The sequence below is a fragment of the Hippichthys cyanospilos genome, chromosome 4 (assembly GCF_059441005.1).
Source record: "Hippichthys cyanospilos isolate Australia breed blue-spotted pipefish chromosome 4, RoL_Hcya_1.0, whole genome shotgun sequence".
NCBI classification, from domain to species: domain Eukaryota; kingdom Metazoa; phylum Chordata; class Actinopteri; order Syngnathiformes; family Syngnathidae; genus Hippichthys; species Hippichthys cyanospilos.
The window spans coordinates 17,223,488-17,246,969 of record NC_142372.1 but is presented as its reverse complement, the minus strand read 5'-3'; the positions used below and the strand labels follow the sequence as shown (position 1 = coordinate 17,246,969).

Here is a 23,482-nt window from a genome sequence, read left to right as displayed (position 1 = left end):
TATCGGGAATTTGCTTTATGTTAATGCCCATTTTTATATGTTATTGTTTACTGCAGTCTCAGGAAGAAGTGAAAAGACGCTATAGCCTGTTGTGGGAGGCAAGAAATAATCAGTGCTGCAGCACTAGTCAGGTGACAGCATGTTCTCCTCATAGCTCGTAAAAGTTAATTAAAGAAAAAAAGGAATTTTTATTGTGCTCCGTAGCTCAAGCTCAGGCTCTTGGCTTCTGCTTAATAACGGCCGCTCCTGAAGCTACTGTCAAGAGAAGACCACAGCTGAATAATGGCTGACGACAGATGTGCGTACACTCTGTGAGTGTGTACTTAGTCACTTCAGTTTATTAGTTTTTTAAATATGTTTCCTTTTATTCAACTTTTGAATTTCCATGTCACTTGTTCACTCTCTCCGCAGCTTAAAAGACTATTGAGCTATGAGCAAAATGGTTACAAATGTTCACGTACAGACCATGAAACCACTCGTTTTCATCATGTAAAATCTCAGATTTTTCTTCTATCCCATTTTGGTCTTTGCTGAATGCTATAGATTTTTTTCTGTTAATATTTAAAGTAAAATATGTTACTGATTTGAAGCTTACACTGTATGTCTGGCTTCACCACTGACTTCTGGCATATCCTGCATATACTGTGACACATTATATTTTTATTCATGAACGTTACTGTTTTTCCCATTCTTCTTGTTCTCTTCATACAAGTGTACAAGGGTATACAACATTTAGCGATGTTCTTTTTCGTTCTTTTTTAACCCTGATGAAAAAAATCTGTATGTATTGCTCAGGCCTTCCTGTGTGGAGTTTGCATGTTCTCCCGGAGCCCTCTCCACACTCCAGGAACATGCATGGCAGGTGTATTGGACATACTAAATTGTCTTTAGATGTGATTAGCTGCATGAATGGTTGCTCGTCTCTGTGTGCCCTGCAATCGGCTGGCAACCATTTCAGGGTGTCCCCCGCCTACGGCCTAAAGCCAGCTGAGATAGGCAACAGCCATCCTGCGACCCTTGTGAGGATAAGTGGCTCTGGAAGAGGTTAAGTGGCTCTAGAAAATGGATGGATGGATGGATGGATAGAAGACCAAGTCAAATCTTAAAAGGTTTTGCCACAATCACGAAAATACTGTTTTTAGCTTGCACCTTTCATGTGCTCTTTTTGGCATATGTCTGACAAGTAAGAAGGAGTGATTGTGTTTAGTTGTGAGCTGGCAGTGATTTATTATTGCTTGAGTATACAAACCCAGGAAACAGGAAACCAAAATTAGCTTGTTTTTTAAAACATCTCCAGCATTCTAGAAAGAAAAATGAATAAAATGTCTTTTTGCTGGGTAAAAAATGAGATAGAACCCCTAGTGGATGTTCATTTTGCAACTGTAAATGCAGTTCTTTCACCAATGTTGCCTCTTCTTCCTTTCTTTCTCCTGTACGGCAGGTCTCTCCAGCCCTCATTAATGCTAATTTATGCAGCCTGGCTGGCACAACACTCGCTGGGAGGGGTCCTCTTCCTTGATTACCAGCAGTCAGGGTGGGGCTATGGGAGCTGGGGTGAGGGTGACCTGGACAGACACCTCATTTAATTTAATACATTGGAGCATGCAGAAGCGGGGGAGCTGAGGCGAGGGAGGGAGATAATCAAGAGGCTGGGCCCTTATAAATGTGCTCTGAGATGACAGAAGAGATTGGATTTGGAAACGAAGAGCAAAGCCAAGCGGAACACAGTTGATTGATTCCATTCAAGTGATCGTACCCACTGATGGGGAATGAGTTATTTTATTTATTTTTTTCCTACGGGGAAGAGGATCTGATGAGGGTTTTTTCATTCTCTTTCTTCTTTTTGTAAATTTATCACAAGTATTTTCATTACCTATCCCTTATTCAGCAAACATGGCCCGTTAGGACACATCTTCACAAAGATCACCCGTATTATGTTTTTTTGTTTGTTTGGTTTTTTTTCTGTTTTTTGCTGTGAAACAAAAACAATTTGTGGATTTTCTTCTAAGTGCAATAGAAAAAAATGTAGTCATTTTAAAGAACTAACTGTGCAAAAACAGAAACTAGCACAACTCAGAAATTGTGAAATTCCACAAAACCAGCCTAATCAATTGCCACTAAAAGATGTAGAAAGATGTCCTAGGGTTGATGAACATCTTTTCAATTACAATGTGGATACAGACAATGATGCAAATCCATGATTTTTGTTGTTCTTGAGACAGTACAGTTCTCTACTGAGTGTCATCAATTTCTTTAAACTCATATAAAATACTGTACTAAAGATTTGTGCCACCATATGTTCAGAGAAGGGCAAAAATATCTGTGCTGTACAATACAAACGGAATTGCTCTTAACTCAAGTCATATTTCCACCAAGGGATCCAGCACAGCTCACTTCGGATAAAAATATCATTGGGAGGTTGGTGTAACAACTACAGTGGGTATGAAATGCATGTTTTTGTGCCAAAAAAAAAAAAGATAAATTATGTCAAATATTTATTCTTCTAGTAATGTGATATATAAGCTAAACAATCCAAAAGCATTTTTAAAAACATCTTTTAGGAAAAGACCCTAGGTGTGTGCTGACACTCAACAGGCTTGAATGTGATTGGTTCATTCTGAGCCCACCCTCATTCCCAGTTAAAAGATGGTGTATTCGGTCAGTTTATAGGTCATATTATGGAAGAAAATATGACATTTATCTTGGTCTCATTAATGAATACATATCACAAAAACTCGGTACTTCAACAGGGGCTATGTTAACTTTTAATATCCTCTGTATATATGTAACACCACAGTATTTTCAATGCCAGAGAAACATCGAAAAGGTTATAAAGGAAAGATTTACATATCAGTTAATCATTGTCTCAAATGTCATGCACTCAGCATGCAATTCCTGCGCTCAAGACCTCAAGTTGTGGAGGTGCACAACTGCATCACGGCCAAGTTAGATGAACTGCTCGGATACACTTGTGCTCCTAAATCTACATTCCCCGACAGAATTATTATTGCTTATAATAACAGATGCATAAACAGGGCTCGTCTATATTTTTGTGACGTTCTCTCGGTTGATTTTGTTCGGTGATCGTGCTATCGATGTGAAAAGGCTTGTAATATAATTTGAATCCCATTGAAAATGAAATAAATGTTGTTTTTTTTCATCACAACGCACGTTTTGTTTGATTTCACCTTACTTATTGCCAGGGTGAATGTATAGCACAGCTGTACCTCTTGAGGAGCAGCTGAGGCTTGAAATACCACACGTCAATTTGTGCACTCCAAACTGTGACGAATGTCAGGAAATCAGATGGTGCCCATGACAGACAGATTATGAAATCCTCTGTCTGCTTGATTTAGCCTTGTCTGTGCTTCTAAATGATTTAATATGATTAAAGCAAACAGACTAAGCATTATTAGATTAGTGGAGAGGACATGGAGACTTTGTTGCTGATAATCTTTTCTTTTTAATGAAATGCTGCTTGAAATTAACATTGCTTTCACTAATTTGATTTCGCACTGCCCCTAGAAATGCCAGACCGCTCTCGTTGGCCTTCCGAGCGAAATGCTGGAGCAGGGTAAACATTATCACTCCTCTGCAAAGTTCACTGCACCTGATTGAGATGCGGTTTCCGCTTTATATGCATGCGGTTGCAGGTGGGGAATATTCGATTAGGAGAAACAAAATACGGATGACAAACTCAAAGAGACATTTAATATATCTAGAACTGTATTGCAGCTGCATTTTATGGCAAAGAGATGAAAGAATGTGTGCTTTGACTTAAGAATGGCCAGTGCAGCGTGTGTTACCGGCAATGTTTGCCGCATTGTTGTTGAAAAAAAAAAACATCCTGTCAGCATAATCCGCCATTGTAAGGGCCATTAATTGCATTTAAGAAGAGACGCCATTTCGCTGAATCAGAATTTGCTTTCCTCAGCTCACATGATACAAAGGATATAGGAGAGTATTAAAATTCCTGTTTTAGCTTTGATAGTATGGCCACATTGTGGATTAGCTTAAAACGAATTCAAAACCTTGCATTTTCCAGTGAGATTGAGTTTTGAACAGCAACTGTTCACCTTTTTGAATAGTATGCTATGAATGGTAATCATATAATGAGTTCGTACTGTATCCTTCAGATGGGTGATGTATTCTGCAAATGACAGTGGAAAACGTACCATAGCCCTACTGTGTGGGTGCACTAATTTTGTCTTTATTTACTTTTGACATTCCTTGGCATGTTTTTTAAACGATATAATGTTGCAACAAAATACATTTAAGATGCCCCTTGACTGGCTGTGTTGTTTGTGAATTCTAGAATGAAACTTTAGGAAATCCCTTTAAGATGGCCTCTGCAGCTCTGACTTGGAAAAACAAACGCTTAAAACCGGAGGTCACTTCCACGCTTTTTTAATAACTACTCAGAGTACTTAAGTGAGTGCGTGTATGCCCCGACTGCCAATAAATACTCAAGGACGAGAAAAGGTTTACCCTTTCTAATTTTAAAGGCATACTTTATTTTTTAAAGAATATACTGCAGGGAAATAGTCAGGTAAAAGGCAAAGCATGTCACGCAGTAATGCAAGTCAATGAGTGGTACATGGAATTTGTGGATTAACAGTCTGTATTACCATCAATGTATAAAACCTCAAGTCACTAAAAGAACAATATCATGTAGCCTAACCAGTCTGCAGAATATGCATAACCTGATTTTTTGCTGTTCATAATCGTGCATGTCAGATAATCATTGAGAATATCAATGTAGTGGGGCATAGTGTTGGTGTACCAAATACAGATCAAATACAGAATTAGGAAATACAAATACAGATTTAGGACAGGTGTTTCAGAATACTGCCTCTCTCTTACTGTTGTTTTTTTTCCTCCCTTTTTTCCTCTGCCTGGTGGCAGGAGGGTGCTTGCCATGCATTTCACGTTCATCCTCAAGTTCAGCCGTTGCTATGGTGGTTGCTAAGGATTTAGCCGAGAGTGACGTGACAGGTCCAAATGTTGAAGGTGTCCTCTTTCAGTAGGCGATGGAGGAGGAATGAGCAATCACTTCAGAGTGATTCTCATTTATCTTTTGAAATATTGGAAGTGATTTCAAAAAGAAAACACAGACAGCAGCCCAGAGCTGTAATTAAACGAAGCAAGCTTGAACAATTTGGGGAAATGCTCTTTTTCTGTTGTATGCTTGCTCATTCAGTTTTCCCTTTTCATTCTACTAACCTAAAAAAACAAATCAAAATTGGTAATGTTTTTAGGGGTAATTTAGTATGAATACAATAGTGGAAACTCAGTCACTCTGACTAATTGAGGGAAAGGGTTATGTAATGGCCAGACTTGTGTAGTACTTTTTGGATCAATTTTAGTTAAAGTGTCAGATTATTGTATGCTAAAAAGGGATTGTACGTTTGCTCCACTACATTTAGCAAATAAAGCATTTTTCTTGCTAATACTATATTTTCTTCAATAATTGCTCACTACAGTACAATCTGTTTGGTTGAAGTGTCTGCCAGACTCATATTTATATGGCAGACACTGAAAAACAACAGCTTATTACGATGAAGGGATTTGTGTATCCCAGTGACACTGGGATTTAGTTCAAATGATAAGAAGCAGATGTCTTCCTATAACACTGACTAATGTTTGATGAGTTGAGGTGCTTGACTCTCTCTCAGAAATTTGGGGTGATTTGTATGGTTTCTCTATGACTAGGTCCGATCCTGTCTCTAGCGTAGATGATGTCACAGTGTTCCTGGCCTAACAGAGGGACATTGGGTGTCTAGCGGCTGGTATTGGTTTTTAAGAAGATTTTTAGGTTTTTAAGAAGATCACCGTCCTCATGAAAACACATCCCTCAATTGTTATAATGAGCCCGAAACAGCAACAACAGCTGACTCAGCAGCGCAGTCTGATGCCTCTACCATCCTAGACATGAATTGTGGTTAAAAATTCTGCCTATATGCGTAGTTGATGAAGTGAATGTGAAGAGTGTTTTAGTCAGTTGTGTGTGCACTGAATCTCACACAGTACGTTGTTGCACAGATTGAAATCGGCACACATTAGGCAGTATGTGTCGTCAAGTGTGTAAAATAAAGTACAAAAAACATGAAATCATCAAGTACATATGAAACAACAAAAGTCCAAAAGCTCTCTTTTTCCTTGTAATTCATGGCCTGAGTCTGCCGTAATCAATGACAGCCTGCCGATAAAACCCACGACCCATTTCAAGGGCTTAAGGCCTGGGTGAGAAAGAGCCGCTATTCCTCCCGCTTCCTCCACGACTGCCTTTCTCCGTCTCGCCTCCCATAGCTGCAGCAGCCATCAAACAACCTCCGGCATCCGTTTTAGCCCAGAGAACAACAACAACAACAAAAAAACGAAACCTGGATCAATAACTTAAGTCTTGTCTTCCTAATTGCTCATTGGTGGAGATTGCCACCTTTTGTAAGCGCCTGTTCCGTAGCGTGATCTTTGTCTTTGCCTGCATTTGGACACACTTTGGACCCAGTGTTTGGCTTGTCCTTTTCTCTCTATGCCTTTTTCTTCCCTCCACTATTTGTCCATGTTGGCAAAGCGGAAAAACCTGACTTGACAAGGATCCGTTCAGTTATCTGGATGGAATGAGATTGCAATGAGATGCGGCTCTCTCGCGCAGGCCCGTGACTTCCAGGCTCCTCAGGTAAATATACGGGTTTGATGACGAGCGGGGAGATTAGCTAGTTACACTGGCTCGCAATTTCGCCGAGCGCCAAGAAATTAGCTGGTCTCGTCTGGGTGTTTCTGAACGGCTTATTATATGATCTAATGCAGACGCACTTTATGAGTGTGGAGCAGGGCGTATGGAGAGGGCAGTATTGATTGTGCTCATTGTGAATTATGTGAATAGATAAAAGTGTGAGCGTGCATATATATTAGCCAATTATGAGCCCAGGTGCTAATGTAAAAATTTTGCTGAATAAATATGAAATACGCCTCTATCAGCATCCAACTTGTGTCTCCTCGACACCAGTCATTTGAGATGATAATTGGGATGGCTTGTTTGCTTTTTTTCTTGATGAGACGAGATATTGCGGTCGCTCTCCACTGCCTGGATTTAAATGTGTATTGATCAGCGAGACTCTCAGGAGCTCGAATCAAAACGGCGGCGCAGCCTCCCCACACTTGCATATAGTCGCGCCTTGGTTTTCCCACATGATATTTTCATGAAATCTCCCGACCCACTGCCATACGACACCCGTTCTTGTGTCACGTAATACTGCACATTTGCTTGTATTTGTTCTCGCGTCCTTTCTCCATTATTAGCGTGCTAATGTCAGGATTTAAATGAAGTATTGATCAGTTGGGGAGAATAGAGAGAGAGGGAGCGATTGTGAGGCAAAGACAGCAAGACCAGGGTTATCGTGTGGATCGCACACAGAAAGAGAGCGCTAACGGACGAGACACGTTTTAAGTGAATCCGCAAAATAGATTTTTGCATTATCTTTAATCACAATCGGGAATAAGAACCCTCCTCTTTTGTTTGACTTGGACGCGATGCTTTTGATGCAAAGGGTCTCCGTTTTTTTTCAGGATTTTTACCAATTCCACGGAATACTTGTCAAGGCTGTTTGCAGATGGTCAAAAACGTCTGGTCTTGCTTCCCGTTTGGGTCTCCATTTTGTTCGGCTGTCGTTTGGACGCCGCAGCCTCGGACGTGCTGTGCAAAGGGTCCAAGTGAAGAAGGACCTAGGTCTGTTTGCCGTTCTGTTGCTGCCATCCTTTCCGTTTTCCCTCCCTGCTCTTCCTCTCTCTCTCGCATCATCTTTGCTCGCTCTCTCCTCCTTCCATCCCATCCTCTCGTGTGATGGAGTGGAGTATCATTGTATTAATTAGTAGCCTGCTCATTGTGGTTGACGCGCCAACCGGATAGGCAACTGTATACCCAATAGCTCGCCATGGACAAGAATGTTGCTAGCAGCTCCCGTATGGGATTACTGTAAATGTGTGCCTTCCTAAAATTATTCACAACATTGTCATATGTTATCGTGCAACTTTTTTGTTACTCACAATTTTAAAACAATATTAATGCCCGCCATGTATGAGTAAGAAATTGCAGTTTCATGAAGTTGTAGCTCAATTTCACATCAAACGAACAAATCTATTTTTTCATCAGCATCTTCTACGGTTACCCTGACACAAAACAAGCAGCTCCCGACCTGTACTAAAAATGCCGGCATTTCTATATCTCCAAAAATCTGCATTGTAGGATATAAAAGTCTGTATGCATCCTCGTTGCAGTTTGTGAGGATGTTGTCTGCACGAAGAGGACAGGTCAGACGGATCGATTTTCTTCCTCCTCTCGCCCCCCTGCCTCCTTTTGTGGTTCAATACTTGGACATTCAGAAGCCATTCAGAAGAATGCAGGATAAACATGTTCTTCCAAGAAAAGTAATTGATTGTGGCTTTACCAAGAGTAGCCACCATGTCAAGGAATTCTCCGATCAGGTACAGTGCTCGCAACAAGGCCAGGGTTTTATGGTCGGCCTCAGAACCGTCATGTTTCATACTTGCATCTTGATCAGTGTTTGCAGAGCAGAGCCATGTTATTTTTTGGTGTGGTTCCCTCCTTAAGTTTCTTGTTGTATGGTTTTGATGGAATCCATGAGTGACACATGTGTTTTAGTTACACGCTCACCATCTGATGTGATCAAACAAAATTTGGCCTTTGAAAAGTGAATGCTGCGCTGTCATTTGAAAACTCTCAGAATGTTTCCTAATCGAATCTAATGTTATTTGTTTAGTTTTATAACACTGGGTTAATTCTAATTGCTGTAATGCTTTTGTATGAATTTCTTTGCTATTTTTGGTTGCCTTTTTTAGCAACACGAGAGATTCAAATTTTTGAATTTTAGATACAAGAATTAGATTTCACAAAAGGTTGTGCTTTTAACCCTTTCACAACCCATTATTATTATTTTAATCTTTTTTTTTTTTAGAAAAAAATAAAACTTATGGCATTCAATACTTGATTTTAAGTCTAGGATACTTGGAAAATTAGCATAAAAAAATTCCCACTTCCATAGATTAGGTTACAGGCCCTGGGATTTTTTGTCCCATTGGTATTTTATAATAATAATAATAATATTAATAATAATAATAATAATAATAATAATAACTTGCCCGAGAAGTGAAAATTATCACCAAACACCGTCAATACATAGTAATCAAGGTAATCTACAGTAAAACGCACATATATATAGCACATCATTAATTTATTTATTAATTAATTGCTGCTTTTTGAAAAGCTGTGGGGCGCATTGTCCCAACGGGAGTGAAAGGGTTAAGTTTTGATTGGACTAAATTTTTCGAGGTGGTCATCAGCAAGAATGATACGGTAGTTTTGACAGTCAGTATTTAACCCACCATTATACATACGATTTATCACATTAAGAATTATTTTTTATGAATCTGATTTTATTGATTTAACTTTTATGTTGCCAAGTAAAGCAATTGAGGGCAGATATCAATTTGCAATGTCAAACTGACAGCAAACAATAGTCAACCAAAGCTAATTAAAAACAAATAAATATATACAGTGGTACGGAGGTACTGTATATATTGTACATTGCATCATATCACATGAGGTGCAGTGATCATTTACGGTCGTCGTTGCTCACCACTTAAATGATGGTAATTAACTGAATTTTGTTTTTTGCCATAGAAGCGCGGCATTCATTTAAATAAGAAACATTTAAAAAACAACTACAATTATTTCACATTTTAGCAATGGAGATGAATGAAACCGGAGAGCAAATGTTTAGCTAGCTTTTACTGCAACATTTTGGTAATAATTTGATAATTACTTTGCAATTATTTTTAAATACATTTACATTGTATCTAATACTCATCCACCTTGTACAATATGCTTGCTCAAATAATTTAATTTATTCATTTTCCCTTCTCTTTGCAATCTCAGCTCTTGCAGCAGTTAATCAATGTTTGCAAATGTTTGCACATGTTGCTTCACTATGTCATTTAAAGCATGCTTGAGCAACACTGAGTGAGACAATTGCGTGTTTTGCTCCATGATGCCTCTTTAAAAATACCATACCTTAATCCTTCCATTTTTTTATAGCTCACAACGTAAGGTCGTTTCTATTTCTCCAGAAACTACCGTATCCTCTGTGTGATGTGTCATCCCAGAGGCCTTGGAGCACAGAGAAGTCAATAGTGCTTCTGGGCACAGTTAACATAAAAGCTGCCTTTTGGCATGGTAAAGTTTGAACTGACGTATGTGAGTGTCACAACATATTGTAGAACTTGCGAACACAGTTGAATCGAATGATCTTGAGCCCATGTGGTCAGCATTAACATCATGTTGCTTCTTGATGAATGTCTTCTGAGGGACAAGTGTTTTATAGCTACAGTCTGCACCATCTAAAAAACATTTACCAGAAGAATATAAACATAAAAAAAATGACTGGTAATTAGGATTTATACCTTTTTTTCAATATTGTTTGCATTGAACACCTTCATGTGCATTTAACCATCAGTTTGCACCGCACGCCATGGAAAATATATCATAGCCAGACCTAACCTTTTATGATATGCCTTGTCAGACAAAAAAATAAATAGAAGATCATGTGGGAGCTCATGGCGCAGCCCCATCTGTCTGCCATGTGTTATACACATTTCCTTCTGAGTATGAGCTTGTCTCTTTCTTTTCTCTAGATCTAGCAGCGGTGCTATAGACAACATGCGATGCCGCGCTGAACTCGACTGGGAAGCACTCAGGTGAGGACTTGGAATCTCAGCCTATGAACATAACATCACAATATTATAAACCGTTTGCTCTAGCTGACACCTTGCTGCATCACCTTTATCTCTTTAAAGTATATTACTCGCTGCTATATTGTCACTATACAATCCCTAGACACGTCATTCGGTGCATCTGCAGAAGAGCACAAATTTCAATACGAGAGCGGCAGTCCTGTGAACCGTAACATGTAATTGTTGTGTGTTTTTGTTGTGGTTGTAGCTATCATGCAAAGGTTTTGTTTATCTTTTGGGGGCCTCCAATATTTCAGTAGCTATAGCAAAATACAGATTTGACCGCTCCCATATTATTACAGGATATTAAATGGTACAGATATACTGACTGTTGTGACAACTGAGTGTATTTTTGTCCATGCGTCCATTTGCTGTTGCACTTGTTCTCAACACACTTCAACTCAACTCTATTCATACAGCTGTCGCAGTAACAAAGCACTGTACGCAAAACATTAAATAACAACAACAATACTATCATGAATCGCTAAATTATTCATTATTCAAATTAAATACTACACACAATACAAATGAATGAAATATAGTTTACATCAGGCCATGATATATACTAAAAATAAATAGAAAATATACTGAAGCAATCAGAGTTGCTATTAGACTTTCAAAAAGGTTGCTGATGAGCTGTGCATGCGAATGTGATGACAGTGGAAGACATCGAAAACAGGGGTAACTGAAGTTCCCTACCCCTGTATTAAACTATTCATTAAATAATTAATGAATTAGTTAATAAAGAAATATTCAAGGGAAACAATTGCCTAAAATGTATTACTATTTTACTTTAAAAAAAATACTGGCAGGAGAAAATTAATGACACTTTCATTGACTTCAATTTGAGAAGATGATCTTTGAGTATTTGAGTTATTAGCACAGACATGAAATGAATGAAACTTGTATCCCAAGGCACCACTGTGTTCATACTATTTATCAACTGGTGTATATTATTTTTTCAAGCTTCAACAAATGGGCCTGAAACCATTCCCCCAATATTTATTCTTGGACCATGGGGAAAACCTGGAGAAGCTGGACAGGACGCCTGGCAAACTCCTGACAAAAAGTCCCGAAAATATTCTTGATGCGAGGTAAGTGTTACACTCCAACACTCTAATAAGCAGAAGCAATATTAATATTTTTACTTGTCAAGAAACGTTTTGACTTGACTTCCAATTTATTTCAATTTCAATTTATTTGAAATTTGATTCATTATTCATTACTGTTGCTGCATTGTACTCATTTGGAACGCTTCTAATGTTGTCTTTCATGATTAATGTTGCTAGATTTAGAAAACGTTTTCCAAGATCAGATGGAGAAAATATTCTATTTCAGCAATGCGGTCAAAAAGATAGCATGAGGTTGTCACATTTATAATGTTTTTTCCCTCCTTTCATGCACCTTTTGTTGACTTGAACTTGTGCACAGCCTTCTCTGTGCTTTAATGATGCATACAGTATATCCTATCTGCAGTCATTGGCTAATCCCAGCATTGCTAGCTCAGGAGAAGATTACGTCTTCCAAACAGAGGACAGGGCAGCAAAGCTACTGTAGGTTGGAGGTTAGCAGTACCGCAATAATACAACATCCAGAGGATTTTGGGAACTCGACACTTCTGTACCATAGTGTATGCACGATATGTATGTCATCATTTCCTCTGCCATCCATGGATGGATGGATGGAATATTATTCTTTTTAAAATAAATATTCAATCTGAATAGAACAACGTAATGAAGCCTCATTGTTCTGATTGTTTTTCTGTAGTATTCAGTAGCATTGCTAGCTCCTAGTTTTGACTCCCTTAATATGAGTATTGCTATGGCTTTATGTGGACATTCAATCATTTTTGCCAAAAATATGTATTGTTTCATTTTTCTTTTAAATATACACATCTGAAACGAAATTACACTATAGTGGTTGACAGTGGAATTGCACAAAATGAGAGACCAGCACCGTGTTCACAGGTTTGTGATGGAGTGGATTTCACAATGTCCGTTTTCTGTGGTTTTAGTCATACAATGGACCCTCGAGATAAGAAAGCTTCCGTACATGAAATATTCACTTTACGAGTAAAAATTCGGCCACATTTTTGCCTCTTAATATGAGAAAAAAATCAGTTTGAGTGATAACTAGCATGCTCCAAGAACAAACTTGAAATTCCTGCACACATTAAGCGCACCATACCACTGCACCAGTATCCTACTCTCCCGTTGGTCAGAATCCCTCATATTCATTGTCCTGCTCTCCTATTGGCTGTGCTGTACAGTACAGCTCGTTAGTGTACTGCTTTTTAGGCCGGCGTCATTATTGGCGATTTTGTGGGCGCGTGATCCGAAGACAACGCAAGTGAAGGAACATGACAGCAAGTGTCGAGATTTCCAAGCTTCACCCGGGCGCTTCGATAACTTTAAGAGAAGGGCTTGTATTCATTCCATGCTTTGACATTCGCCTGTCATCTACCGAACATTGCATTTTTGAAAGGTAAGGAAATATTAATTATATTTAAAATGCTGTTTATTTCGAGCTTGGAACAAATTAGGCAATTTACAAGTAAAATGTGGCTTAGGTTTAGAATGATTGAGAATACTAATACAAATACAAATTCGTATCTAGAGGTTCCATTGTATATAGTTAAATACAAAGGTTATATAGTTGTAATAAAATAATAATCCTTATCATCATCATGCAACCAATTTGCTACAATTTTGTGAGGCAATTTCACACACACACACACACACACACACTAATTATATATATATATATATATATATATATATATATATATATATATATATATATATATATATATATATATATATATATAGTAAATTAGTTGCATGATGAAGATAAGGATTATTGTTTTTTATATGAGTATAGTTGTCGATTAATTGTAGATTAAGATTAAGCACTCTGTCTAAACAGAAAGAAACCTGAATTCTTCTTTTTTTGCATCATTTTGGGCATGTATACCTTTGGGGGAAATGGACTAAAATAACAGGTTTAAGTATTTTCTTCAGAAAATGTTCGCATGGGAGCTTCGTTCGAACAGAAGGCTTGGGGTGTGAATGAATCCAAGTGCTATGCAAGCTAAGACCTGCAAGTGCTGTCATCATGCTGGTGGCTTGCCGAAAAGCCTGACTTTTAGGGCCGAATGATTGCTAATAAAACATGTGATTGAGAGGAGAAGAGAGTGAGAACCATAAACAAGCAGGATTGTGCCCTTTAATTTCACCGTCTCCAGAGAATTGCTTTTGCTGTGCCTCAGAGTGAGTCCCACACACAAGCAGTTTAGTTGTCTGCCCAAGGACTGAAATTTAATTTAGCCGCTGTGCTGTCAGTGTGCGAGCATGTGTGAGGGTGTGCGCACAACATGTATGCGTGTGTGCGTGTGTGTATTTCCGTCTGTCTTTGTTTGCATGAGTCAGTTTGGAGCACGAAACTTGCTTTGCATGAATTGTAACTGCATTTATGTTATTTTTGCTCTAGTCTTTTTGTGTGCTCGCTACATTGTGTGTTTTCTTATTCTCTTGTGACTTAATCATTTTACACGGCTTGTTACAATACCGTCTCATGCTGCGGATGCACAGCAGTGTTTGCTTGCTCTCTTCTCTGCTCTGTTGCATTTGGATTTTAATGTTCCCTCCGCATGTCAACACTTGATGTGTTATCATTATGGTAACCTGTGAACTTAAAAAATGGCCCTTTGTGCTGTTGACGTTGACTGTTTGTTGTAAAACTTTTGGCGGTAATCTGTGTATACTAATTTTGTTTTGGAAAATGGAGCTGAAGTTTTCAAGGGGTTGCCTTGGTTTTTCACAATGGCTTGTAAGGCTTTTTTATTTTTTTGTATGTGTGTGCTTATAGTACAGGTTCCTGATGAAAGCCTGGAGCATAGGCATATATCAGAGTTCCAGCACTAATAAAAGGCCAGCAAGCTGTGCTCCTCTCCTTCTGGGAACTGCGCCGCTTTTTTTTTTTTTTTTTTTTTTTTTACAGCTTGTCTGACAGCAAGATAAAGTGCCCTCCCAATTAGAAAAATATTTGGCCGCATACCTACCCACAGCAATTGTAGGTAATATTTTCCCTGCCATTTGATCAGGATCCCTTGCTATTTTTTTTTTTCAGAGAGCCTTCTGCCACGCCTTGGGTATGCTCATGTTAATGTTGTCCCTATCACCACACCCCCAAGTGGAATAAAGAAACATGCCTGGTATTATTTTGGTGTCTCCCTTCTTTCTTTCATCTAAGCATTGGGCCGCATTTAAGTTGTGTTTTGGCATGAGTTTTGGAGCGAGGCGGTGTTTATTTTATATTTAATTCTGCTTGAACGGATTCATGCTGTTCTCTCTCGTTGTATGCGTGTAAGCGCGCGTGTGTGTTTGGGTTGATTTCATCCTAGATGCCCTTGTCATCCATCTTTGCCTCAGAGATGTATGCATGCACATATACTTAGCTATTCTGATCCTATAGAGTTGTCGTATCTGTTTAAAAATACCGTAGATGTTTTTCCTCCCCTTTTTCCAGAGAGTGCATTAAAATTAAATTCTCTCTTGTTGTTGTGAAAAGAGGCACACGTAAAAAATAATTGGTTAGAGGAGAGAACAAAGGGCTGGCTCCTCTCTTCTCCCTGCACACCCCAGCCAAGCATTAATACCAAGCGTGCTGTATTGTTCCGCTGTCTGCAGCCATCCCCCTAGCCAGACACTCAGCTCTGGAGAAGTCACTTTTAATGTCTGATAATCAAGGTGAATTTTCAAAAAGCTGCCATTTTCAAATGATGGTGTATATATTATGTGGCGATGGGAGTTCAGGAGCAGAGAACTCCACTCAGGCTTGGGTCAAGCCTTCGAAAGTGAAAGAGAGACACCTAATGTTTGTAGCAGGAACTGCAGGCTGATTATGGCTCCGTGGGGCGAGCGAGAACACTGCCGGCTTTTTATCTACAATGTAATTAGAATATGATCTATCTTGCTTTGTATTTTTTTGCAACTACCTCGCTGATTAACTGTACAGTGCGGACAATATTGCAGCCTATCTGTGTGTGTCTCTTTTGTCTCCACACAGAAGGGAGCAATATTGGGGGAACCAGGCAGTCGGCAGCATAGCAGTAGAGCTCCATTTCCCCGCCACAGGCCACAGACTCATCTTCTTCTCGCTCCTCCCACTGCTCCTCACCCCCCTTCTCCCTACCCCCCACCTCACGGTATGATTATTTCTCCTCCGCTCCACCGCCCCATTTTATTCCAGGTCCGCAGTTATCCCGCTCTCTTGTCATTTTTCATGGTATGTATTTCCCCATGTGCAGCAATGCACATTTGCTCCTGAGCCTGTGCAATATGTTAAGGATGTGGAAATATGCATTGTGCAGAATGTAATGAGTGTATATTTATTTTCTTTGTGGAAAAAGAGAAGACTCTCGCCATGTATCTTAACAAACGTGACTGCTGCGCATGCACTCACCTCCAAGGCTTTTTTCTCACCTGGGAAATCAAATTATAAATCTGCGGCAGACCTACTTGTTTTTTCTGCAGTGATTGTTAAAATCTTGTTTAGTATTTTTGTTTGTTCGTATTTTGGGAGGGGGGATACATTCTTCTTGTACAATTATGTAGGGCTGGGTGATCATATTGATATACCGAGATACTGCAATAAAAAGTAATGCAATACGACGTTAAGTTTCCAAGACATTGCGTATCGGCTTTGAAAAGGCTATTTTTATAATATTTCGTTTTTTAAAGTCAACCTGCTCCAAAGTGGCTTTCGTATCATGATTTTGGTCATGTTATGAATCGTGTTTTACATGTAAATCACATGAAATGTTACAATACATTACCTTTCGAGTGAAGCGATTTTCCAAAGCAAACGTCATGGCAGAGGAGGGGGGCAAACTGGAGAAAAAAAACAAACTGATGATACGAATATAGCATTTCTTTCATTTCTGCCGTTTTAGTCATTTCTCGTCGTCCATAGTAAGCTCCTGTATGTTTTCCAGAGAAGTGAAATAATATCTCATGTTGCGTTTAATTAAAATGGGGATTTCAAGTTTTGTTTTATTTCGTTTTGTTTCTTTTATATGTGGAGTAAGTTTCATCATATGAAGAAAAAGTAACTGTACAGAAGCAATCGTATCTCGAGGTTTCCCCATATTTGATAAATAACAATAGATTTCTTCTTGATTTTTGTCGTTTCTTTTTTCACCAACGCGAGTGGCGTCACAGATTTGTTTTATTTACGGTTGAAGAGAACTGTTAACTGTATCCTATGTGGGCATGTGTGGCAAACTGCCACATCTGTGCCATCTGATAGAGTGTTCCCAACTGCTGGGGAGATATTAATACAGTCAAGAGCATGCTTGAGATGAAAAAATGTGGAACATGCTTTAAAAAAAAAAAAGAATGTTTAATGTGTGCTCATAGATGTCAATGTGTGGCTTCTGAAAAAGAATAATAAGAATTTTCCGGGATCATAATCACCGGTTGTTTCTGCTATATGTGCAATACGTGACCTGAACAGGTCAATGTACCATCACCTTCAACAAGCTAAGATTAGCATAGCGGTTTCTGCATGCACGGAGTCTTACACAGGGTGCCATTCAAATTGCCAACCAAAATGTTCCGTTTGACAAATGGGATGACAGGAAAGGTTTTATCTATAACTTTTTATACTGCTTATCCCGGTTAGGATTGTGGGTAGCTGGAGCCCATTACAGATGGCAAAAGATGGACTGCAACCCGGACAGGTTGCCAGTCAATAGCAGCGCACAATACAGAGACAGAGAAATGTACACTTTGACATTTGCACTGTCACAGAGAAGAGACCGATCAATTTTTGAATAAGATCATTTTTCAATGTATGACGCAGTGACGTTGACAAACATTGATAATGGAACTCCAACTGCACATGATTGGTAAAGACAGGATGAAGGCACGATTGTGGATACTGCACTTGAATTGGACCTCAACTGAAAGTTGCCAGAATTAAAAAAAAAAATAAAAAAATCTCTATCCACTAAATTCTTCTCATTTTGTTGCTCAGGGGTAAAAGTGTGAGAGGCTGCATGGAACTATAGTTTATGAACCAACACAATACTAATTATATATGTAACACACACACACATTTCCAATACTTTTCAAGTAGTTTTGTACTCTTTGGAAGTTTTAAGATCAGGGATTTCAGCTTCAATGAAGCACATATCCCATTGCTGTAGGCTGTAACAAGGATCAAATCACACTGTACCTCCTACAAGTTTGAATGTGCCGCTGGCAGGGTTCCTGTCATGTCTGTGTAAATACTGCCAAACAACAACATGAAACTCAATTTCCATCCCTTTGTGTTGATTCATAAATATGTGCAAAACTGAATTCATCTTCACGCACGCAGCATGGGCACATAGCCCAGCATTTGCACCTGCTACACCTCTTATCCTGCCTTGATGTAACATTGTTTATGAAAAAGTTGCCTTCAGTGTTATTGCATAATAATGGAGCAAATCAAATGTGTGAGCGCTTTATTTGTTCCCAATAGCAGAGATTGTGCTGTTTTTCCCTGAGTGGTTGGAGGGCACGCTTTCAAAGTGTTGATCTCAGCCGTGGTGCAGAATAAAGACAGAGGAAAGAGCCACAGGCTGTCTGATGTAAGGATGTAACGAGAGAGAAGATGGTGTTACCGATGTGGCTCGCTGCCAGGCTGGGCGCTGTGCCCACGAGGAGGCAGCACCGACTGTGGCAAACAGATGCGCGGACAGTAACATGCCCCGGATCCCAAGTGTGTAAAGAGAGAGGGCCGACGCTGACGGGCAGGAGTGGTTTGGTCTGCGTTTACACGTAAATTACTCAGGTTGTGACGCAGTCGATGCGTAGTGAGGTCGTCGGTGGAAAACAACAGCTTGGGGGAATGATTGAGACACCGTTTTTTTATGACGTTACATGCTCTTCATTATTTTTTTCATATATGGTTTCAACGTCAGGTGATATAGGTTATAAATGATCATATGACTTGCTTCATCAAGCTCATTCATCAATGGCGCATTTTTTTACAAGATGCTTGATTTGTTTGTTTGGTGAAAACCTAGATGCTCAGGCACCTGAAAAACATATATGAATCTATAATACCACAGGATTTCTTGTCCCTGCCCAGCATGAGATTGTTTTTCTTCTGGCTGGGTTTTGGCAATGGACTATACAGGAGAATGCACTGCTCGCAACAATTTTGACAGGAAAACAAACAGACTCCAAAATAAACGTTCCCGTTCCAAATAATGTATGGAAAACAATGCTTGTATTTTGACAATAAAGCTTTTATTTCGAAGTTCCCAGAAACATGTCGCGACAAATCATGAGTATACCACACACAACCTGTTGCTGCGGCACTCACGAGTCACGATTCTTTGCAAACGACATGCTGATATTACATTCATTTGTCAACTTGGGATGCTAAAAAAATGAGTTAATTACGCCGGCATTTTTTGTACGGTGCCTGTTTTCAGCGTTAAGAGCAGCCTCCAGCATAAATTAGCCGCTAGCTAGCAGCGCTTGTGTGTTCTCTACCAGCTGGTGAGAGAAGTTGGATTACTATTCAAAGACAGTTTAAGTCATACAGGTAAATTACTTTGCATGCTTTGATGCTGACAGCTTGACAGTTTCCATTGGCACTGATCACTTTTGCACAAACCAGGTCCATACATACATAAATGCTACCATGATTACAATATTCATTGCAACTAAAACAATGACAAAAATAGAAAAATAGAAAAATAGAAGAGATGACATGTTTTAGGTCTACTCATGGTCACAGCAATTAGGTTGAGAACATTTTGTTTGAAATTGCATTGGGGGGACAGAAAATGTCTTCCAATTCTGAAATGACCCTTGTATCAACACTCTATGCTCTATTCTTAAGAGTTGATGGTACTATAAGCAGTTATTTAATGACTTACAGTATCTGTTGCTTATTTAGGCTTTTTGAACTTTACTGTTCCAGTTTTTTTGCAGAGTAAATGCTTATTCGAAGCAACACAAATGTTATCTTTTTCCTTTGTATGCATTTACATAGTGTTTGCCTTTCAACATACTGTATTATTGTTAGTGCATGTCTTTGTGTCCTTAAAATATTCTACAGTCTCCTCAGCATAGTTCCGCATTGTAGACAGGCCGTCAGGATAAAATAAATAGTCTGCAGTTAATTATGGAAAGCCAGCTTCAGCTCTGCCGTGGTGATTTATGAAGTGTGTGTACGCATTCGTCAATGCATTTTTCTTAATTTATTCCAAATTTGCCTTTCAGTTAATTTGACCATAAACGTATTAATGATGTGAAAGAGAACTTAGTTTTTGTGGCTACTGAAGTGAAACCAAATTACTTTATGAGGTCCTCTCTGGGGCCGAGTCCCACTCATGTGTTGGGTTAGACGAGACGACATGTGCCGTTGATTTCTCAGTCACAAAGGAGATTGAATCGATTGCGGTTGATCTGCTTGGCATGATCAAATGTTAATTCTCCAGGCAATGTTTTAAGTAATATTTTCAATAATTTAAAAGTGTAAAAAAAAGTTGCCGATAAAACTACTCACCCCTTGATATATGCTAAAGATGTACCTAAAAAAAGAGTGGAAATGGAGGATCGGTCTAAACTAACTTATTAGTGGTATAAAAAAATAAATAAATAAAATGAATGAAACCGTGTGTCTTCATAATGGACAATGACACCACATGACAAATGAGCAGAAGGAAGATACAAGTGATGCCCAGTGATAGGAATGGCCAACTGTGAGTTTCCGAGGTACGAGCTGAGAATTTTTTGCCTTTACTAGAGTTATTCTTTTAGTGTCTCCATGTCTGTATAACAGTGCCTCCAGATGGCCAAGGCATGCACACCAGAAGGAGCAGAACAATTCTTCTAAAGTGGAAGTCTCTATATTTTTTTATTAAACAAATTGCTATTTCTTCCATTACAAAATACAATGCAATTTTTTTTTGTTTGCCCAGCATATTTTTGACTCATCTGTTTTTGTGCTTTGGTCAAATCTCAGTTTATTATATAAATCTTGCTTTACAGGCAAGAGCATTGATATAATTAGTTTCCTCAAGGTATTTTCAACAATTCAAATGACAAAAGAAAAACCTGGAGAAAACAAATAAGTATCAGTTACGCTTATGAATCAAAACATGGATTTGGAGACAAATAATCACTGTATTTGACATACATATACATACAGGATTTTTGCTGGACAGCAACGATATGTAATAATGTTTCAATTTTTGTCATCAGGTTAAGCAGAGGGTGTTTTTGTGCTCTGGCTAAAATAACGCAGGGTCCCTAATTGACAATCACACTCACCATTGCTTGCATTGCTTTATTTGGTTCACTGAGCATTTAGAGAGGAAATGTCACTTGGTCCGACTACAGTATCTAATCCACACGCATCACACTACACACATAATAACCCATAATTCACAGTAACAGAATTCACTGAATCGGCCATTGTTTTGTTACATTTACGACTTTACGTTTAAAATAGCCATAAAAACAGTATGTCCTTAATAACAGGGGTGTCAAATGTGCCGATGGATCCGGCCCGCAAAGGTTGAATTCTTCCCACAAAATGATTTTGTGAATGATTTGATTAAAAAAATATATATATTTGGACAAAAAGTCTTACTTTTACATTCAAGTGTATTTGCCATATTATCATGGCTTCTTCTTGAGTTTTCAACTTTTTCTGTTATGTATATCACATATATGGGTGTCCAAAATGAGAGACTACAGCACCATTTTAAAACGAGAGACTACAGCACCATTTTTTCTGTTTAGTTTTCATTGCATTTCACTGTACTCCTTGAAAAGAAGTTTTACAACCACATATTTTAATTCGATCATTTTTCTGGCACTGGATATTTGTGGTTGATTTTATTTAGTCAGTCAGCCAGTCAGTTAGTTAGTTAGTTAGTTAGTTAGTTAGTTAGTTAGTTTGTCTGTTTGTTTGTTTGTTTTTTCATGTTGTACTACTCAATTATGTATTTTATGAGTAAATGAAAAAAAGAGAAAATTCCCATTCATTTCATGCATTTCATTTTTTTTTTCTACAATACATTTACAAGGAAAATCTTCATATAATTTCATATAAAGTATATACCATGATTTTACCAGTCCGGCTCACCTGAGAATAGATTTTCCTCAATGTGCCCCTGAGCTAAAATGAGTTTGAGAGCCCTGCTTTACAATCTACCATGTCGTAACCATCGCCACCTGCTTCTTTGGCATCAGTATGTAATTCTACTGGAAAATGCATACCCAGTGGCAGACAGAATTATACAGTGAAAGTGAGGGTTGTAGTGACCAGAATTGTGGCTTTTACTAATGATAACCTCAAGCAGAATGTATGCGTGTGAGTGTGTGTATATATAATTTGAAGATAAACTGCAGTGGAGGTTTGTTGCTCTCTAGAGGCAGGGGGAGGCCTCTGGCTCGCAGGCTAGAAAATACCTCGTATGATTAGAAGCATTTCATCCATCGTTTCACCCCCTTCCATATTAGACCTATATTTCTTCTGTGTTTGTTATGCGTCGTCGTTTTTTTGCCAATTAGCATGAAGTGTGGTTATCTCCCTGCTGCGAGGAACCAGTGTGGGCTATAGAAGCAAGGATGTGCGTAAACACGGTGGTCAGCTCATGCCAGCCTTTCCCCATTAGGGACATCCGCTCACAGCTCTTTGCATCGGGATGCTCTCATTTACCGCCTTCACATACGGCCATTTATCTCCCTTTCCTCCTTTCGCTCTCGCCTAGCTCTCTTTTTTAATTTCCCTCTCAAAAACAGATCCGGCATTAAGCAGCCAAGCATGGCTAGCTGCAATGTGTCTCTCCTCAAGGAGCGAAGCAATGATTTAATTCCTCCTCCTTCGTCTCTGCGGTCTCCTCTCCCCGCTCATGCACACATCATTACACACCAAGGTCTCATTTTCATCTCCCTGTGAGGGCACATGCAGGGCTTTAAGTAGTCGCCACGCCACGGCCTATGCTGACAATCAATACCTGTGGTCCGGACGGAGCACGCAGGGCTTCCTAAATAGGCCCTGAAGGTTCAGTCATAAAACATCTCAGAGGCCATACATGCTACACCATGACTTACTCTATTTTGTTTTGTTCTCTCTCCCACGACAGAATGAATAGGGCTGAAAACATTGTGGACAGGTCACCCATTGAGTCAGGAAGGTGTTGTTTAACCCTTGTGCACACTTTGCAAACTAGAAACATTGCAATTTTTCCCCCTAATTTTGTAAATACTTTTAAAGGCGTAGTAATTGAAGTTATTTATGCTTTTTTTTTTCTCCTTCAACCACTCTTTTATGTTCAGGGACATCAGTTATATCCATACATATGTGGGTTAAATGTATTAACAATCACAAAAAATTGAAAAATTTTATGGTCCGTCTTTGTAGTCTGTGACGTGATGATGACACTTTAAGACATAGCCATTAACTGGTCTCTACTGCCACCTACTGTGTTGAGGTGAAACATGAGTCAACTAAGAATTTTCTGTTTGCTGACATAGTTCGATCGCCGCTCCATTGAATGTTGCAAACATTGCTGAAAAATCAATGTAACAAATTCTACTAAAATGCATATCAAAAATTGTAATTTTAATGGCCCTGTATTATATGGTCCAAAATTTGG

At 38.9% G+C, this 23,482-nt stretch overlaps 1 protein-coding gene across 6 annotated transcripts in view; it reads left to right on the top strand.

Moving 5' to 3' along the window:
* LOC148424840 (uncharacterized) overlaps positions 1-23,482 on the top strand; it is a 131,416-nt gene that overhangs the window by 58,270 nt on the left and 49,664 nt on the right. For 2 of the 6 annotated variants that reach the window (XM_088413534.1, XM_088413535.1), the window contains exons 3-5: positions 10,711-10,773; positions 11,776-11,903; positions 15,877-16,015. In XM_088413534.1, coding sequence (XP_088269660.1) covers positions 11,785-11,903; positions 15,877-16,015 — 258 coding nt within the window. In that variant the 5' untranslated portion in view covers positions 10,711-10,773; positions 11,776-11,784. Of the gene's footprint in view, positions 1-7,374; positions 7,730-8,338; positions 8,485-10,710; positions 10,774-11,775; positions 11,904-15,876; positions 16,016-23,482 lie in introns of those variants that run through there. The other 4 variants (XR_015865437.1, XR_015865438.1, XM_088413536.1 and 1 more) reach the window with 3 other exon arrangements.